Genomic DNA, 4,620 nt, shown 5'->3' with positions numbered 1-4,620 from the left:
GTCCAACCCTCTTCCCAGGTCTGCAGACAACATCACAGTTGAGGCGATCGTTTCCGGACTGTTCGCGCGTTCCCTGCACAGGGCCTTCAACGACGCAATGCTGAAGCTATCTGACCCGCAGAAGAGGATCCTCAAAGGGTCGCATGACTTGGTGGAGGCATATCGAACTTGAAGATAGGCTGTACGAACCGGTAACGGCCGACGCAAAATAAAGAGCCCCGATGTCACCATATAGCTCATCGGCTCATGAGAGAAGTTGGCCTGCCTGAAAACTGAGAATGTTTTGATTTGGAAACGAGCTCAAAATTTATATCACGTGATGATAGGTTGACACCTATCTCCTTATCGCTATCCAAGAAGCAACCTCAACCTACGGCATTCGAACATCTCACTTAATTCAAGAGTGGGCGTATACGGTTGGGCCATACAACCATGGTATTAGAGGGCGTTTGATTAAAAGGCCAATGCCTGCAAAGCAGCCAAGTTCAGTTGTCCCCGCACAACTGTCTTTCCTTACGATATACAACCCGTCCCTTGGATCTACGGAGGAGACTCTCAGAGATCAAATCGTCTTCTACTATTCAACAAAGGAAAATGAAGGGCCATCAATAAGGAGACAACGGAGGAGTACGCTGGGAGCCGTTATCGATGATACTGAAGTCGATAACAATGAGAAGTTGCGCCAGATAGGACTCGCGCAGGGTATGGTGAGCTTTGGGAAGTAGGTATCGCCTCCGGATATCGCCCGTGTAGATATCAGTGGCAACGACTGAACTTGCTATAGGAACTTCTCCAATGGCGAAGCGGTAGACACAGTTGAGACGGAAAAGTCTCGGATCGTGTTGCATGAGCTAGAATCTGGTTGGTGGATACTAGCTGTAGGGATTTCTTCCCACGTTCGTATTGTTCATATCTAATACATTTATAGTCTATCAACTATACTCGTATATTCCCAGAGCCACCCGCCTCACCGCAACCACGGCCAGAGAATGCGCCGGCACCTCGAGTCGAATATTCTTCCCGCGAAGTTGCCCCTTCACATGTTTCTTCAGCACTTTTTGGAGGCATCCAATTCTTCTCCATCACGCGGCCTCCCTCGGCATTTTTTAAAAAGTTTGCGAGGCCAGCATTTTGCAGTGCACTAGAGCAGTTTTGGACAAAATTTATATGGATTGGGATCCTCTTTGAAAGGAATCCCAGCAGATGAGATCTTCAATGGTATCAAACTTGCGGCGACGGGGGAACTAGGGATGGTGTTGGAGAAGAGGAATGGGGTAGTGGAGAACGCGAAGTTCTGAAAGATTTTGTTGCGAGAACAGATGGCCTGGTTGATCTGGTAGTATCTCGTTTTGGAGATACGTCTCCCAATAACCAGTATGATAATTCCACTGCCCAGCACCCAGCAAATATTGGACTCGTTGGGGAAAGTCACCAGTGGATTGGGTGTAACGCCCTTCCGCATTCATTTGATGGTGTGGTATTCCCAGGAGTTGGGGCTATTTCCAGGCAGTCTCTTACTCGAGTTTCCCACTGGATGGAGTGGATATACAGGTATGGGGAAGACTCATTCGGGGTCAAACGTGATCCCAGATCCATCCGAAGACGAAAACGACGAAAAGTCCCCGAGGGCAGAGCCTCAAGTGGTGAAACCAAGACCCTTTCAAAGTCACCGAGCCATACTCCAAAACGCAGTTTGTCTCCTGGAATCCCTCCTCCTTTGGTGGTAGGATCTACACCCAAACCTGCCGCTGAAATCTCGAAATCTGGAGAAAATAACTCACGAGATGGCGTAAAACGTTCTACAGAAGAGCCCGCTGATCCGTCCGGATTTGGTACGGAAAAGTTTATGAAATTACTCACTCTAGGATACGGAACATCTTGGGTTGATTCTTCGAACTTTTCCCTGTCCCACCCTCGAGTAAATTTTTTGAAATTCGGTGGCAGCCCACAGCAAGCCCCATCAGAGACTGATTCTTTGTCCATGACTAGCTCCACTGAACAAGAAAGCACATCGCTTCCACGGCTGCACAATAACGGGAGGTTTATAATAGGGCTTCGTGATGACCCAGAGATTGAGGAGAGCGATGAAGAAGCGGATCCACAAGGCCCCGGACCAGGACATACGCCAGCGAAAGGGGCTCAAAGAGAGAGAACCGTCTTACGGATACTAACTCTAATGATGCGGGAGCGCACGAAAAATGAGGATTTTGAGGGTACGTTACAATTTGGTACAAGGATGCTTACTCACAAAAAGATTGACCTTTTAAAATATCCATAGATACGACACCCATCGATAAATATAAGGATCTACAAGTCGTAGTATATCTGGTAAGAATTCTTACACTGTAACTTATCCCACATCAAGGGAAACTAATCAGGAAACCTAGAACCAACCTTTCATGTTCACTTTCCTCTTTGAACCTCAAACACCTTCGTTACAATCCCCAACGTTTTACAGAAGTATCCATCACCAAATCGGGCCTCTTCAAAAGCCTCTGTTATTATCAACGTCAATAGACAAGATCCCCCAACGAAGTCCACTCTGGACTCAGTATCGAAACTCAAAGGATAGTCCCAGTGAACAGTCTCCTCTCTATGACATTATTTATGACCCTACAACGCGTTTTATTCACACATCCCTCCCAAACATTCCGGAGCCAGGAATGCCCGTGCAAACAATAAAACTATCATCCGCTGGTTCCTCTGAACCAACATGGACCCGCCAGGATACTCTCAACGTCCATACGCAAATCATAAATACATATATCGAAACCCGAAGTCGCGCATCTGAGATCGAACGGACGTGCAGGACAAGCCGGGGCTGGTGGGTATTGTGGATGCGATTAAGGGACTCTAGGGTGGGCTCTCATGGTGCCATACAAGGGGAAGAGGAAGAAGGAAAACAACAGCAGTCACATACTCCATCAGCCCATCACCGGAGCCGCGAACAGCCTCCCAAGGAAGCGTTCCTCGTCCGGAAAGCCAGCGACCACACTGCATCAGGCCACACTCGTTATTCCAGCAGAGGAGGGTTCTTCCGCAACAATATCGGTGCATCAGGCACTTCGCAGTCCAGTGCAGGGGATGGCCGAGGTAGCTGGACTGGTCCCGGGAAACTCGCCGAAGGTGTGGGACTAGATGCCCGAAGGTATATCGAGGCCCTGTTAAATTTGAACCGGTAGAGAATGGAAAGAAGAAAGAGAGAGAATATTCGAGCCCAATGCTGGATTAGTGTTTGCATCGCGAAAAAAGGGACAGAAACTGCTGAGGGTATATATCTAGTGGTTTCTGGCAAGGAACGTGGGCAGCCGAGACGCCAAGCTGTGCAACATGACAACCTAGTTAGATCGTGATGAGAAAGAAACGTCCCAGTGCTATTATTATCTTGCCTTGGCAATATAGCTACCCCGATTGGGAATCTTTACAACCCTTCCCGTCAGCTCCCAGCTAACCCCCAATAAACAAAACAATATTAAACGACGCATTTGGTGAGCAAAAGCGAGCTATGCCGCGCAAGCACACCTAAAAGAGCACTTCCATACCTTTTTTTTTTCAGTAACATTTAAACCACCCCCCATCTACTATCTGGCCCCGGAACTCATGATCCTCCACAAATGCGACGAGGTGCACACTACACTTACGCTGTACATACAGGAAGCTGTACGTACGCCCTGCAACCCTTCTGTTAGCTCCCGTAGGGCGGTGTAGGAGCACACTACCTCCGAGCTAGCTTCATACATACGTAATCCGCCTATTAACGACCCAAGGTGCATGTGCAGCGCATGTGAGGGACTAGTGCTCTCAAGAGCTCAAAATCTCAAGCCTCGACAGAGCTGACGACATCCAGACTTGGAGAATCGTGTTCAGCGATTTCAGGGGGCGTCCGTCCGCTCTTCTGTGGGTCAGGCCGTCCCACACGACCCTAAGAGTTCTGTCTCATCTAGTAACTGAATGCTGTGAAAGTGTCTCCGTACTTCTCGAGACTCAAAAACAACTACTAACTTAAATGACCTCGAGGCGGCTTTTCAACTCCCTAGCGTAGCTGTATGACTGTCCTATAATTACATACTACATTATCCAGGGGCTTTTCGGGAAAGAAGAAAAAAAGAAAAAGAAGACGACGACGACGACGACGAGGATGACTTCATTTCTTTTTCTCGTGTCTGTTAACTAGGTTCTCCGTTCGTAATAAGAGTTCAACTAACTAGTTGTCCCTTGATTTACTAAAGGGATACTGAATGTTAGGTGGAATCATAATAAGTCCAAATCAACCAACCAAACAACCATTCAAAATATAATATAAAACAAACGAAAAAAAAAAAAAAAAAAACATCGAGAAAATATCCTTCACTAGATAGAATCTTCTACCACGTCTCGATACTTGGATGGATTCGATAATCCAGGAGAAGAAACAATAACCGTCAGTTACAGCTTCAGGCAGGCAAAGGGAAAAGAAAACACCATCGTAAATATGATCCATCAATCAATCACCCTTCGTCAACTACTCCCTTCCCATCTACCCATATATATTTCTTTACCTATATGCATTGCATGAACTATGATAAACCCAACGAGCGCGCATGATGTATACGAGAAACAGGCCTATTCATTCTGTACTCT

General features: G+C 47.0%; 1 protein-coding gene across 1 annotated transcript; it reads left to right on the top strand.

Annotated features, from left to right (window-relative positions):
* Positions 1 to 464: 464 nt before the first annotated feature.
* Positions 465 to 3,182, top strand: HCAG_05561 (predicted protein; the record flags this gene model as incomplete). The annotated part of the gene is made up of 6 exons (XM_001540044.1): positions 465 to 721; positions 785 to 896; positions 929 to 1,113; positions 1,552 to 2,213; positions 2,279 to 2,328; positions 2,388 to 3,182. The coding sequence occupies 6 exons, from the start codon at positions 465 to 467 to the stop codon at positions 3,180 to 3,182; spliced, it is 2,061 nt and encodes a 686-aa protein (XP_001540094.1).
* Positions 3,183 to 4,620: the final 1,438 nt, after the last annotated feature.

This window comes from Histoplasma capsulatum, genomic scaffold, assembly GCF_000149585.1.
Source record: "Histoplasma capsulatum NAm1 scaffold_5 genomic scaffold, whole genome shotgun sequence".
Taxonomy (NCBI): domain Eukaryota; kingdom Fungi; phylum Ascomycota; class Eurotiomycetes; order Onygenales; family Ajellomycetaceae; genus Histoplasma; species Histoplasma mississippiense.
This window is presented reverse-complemented; position numbering and strand designations above follow the sequence as displayed.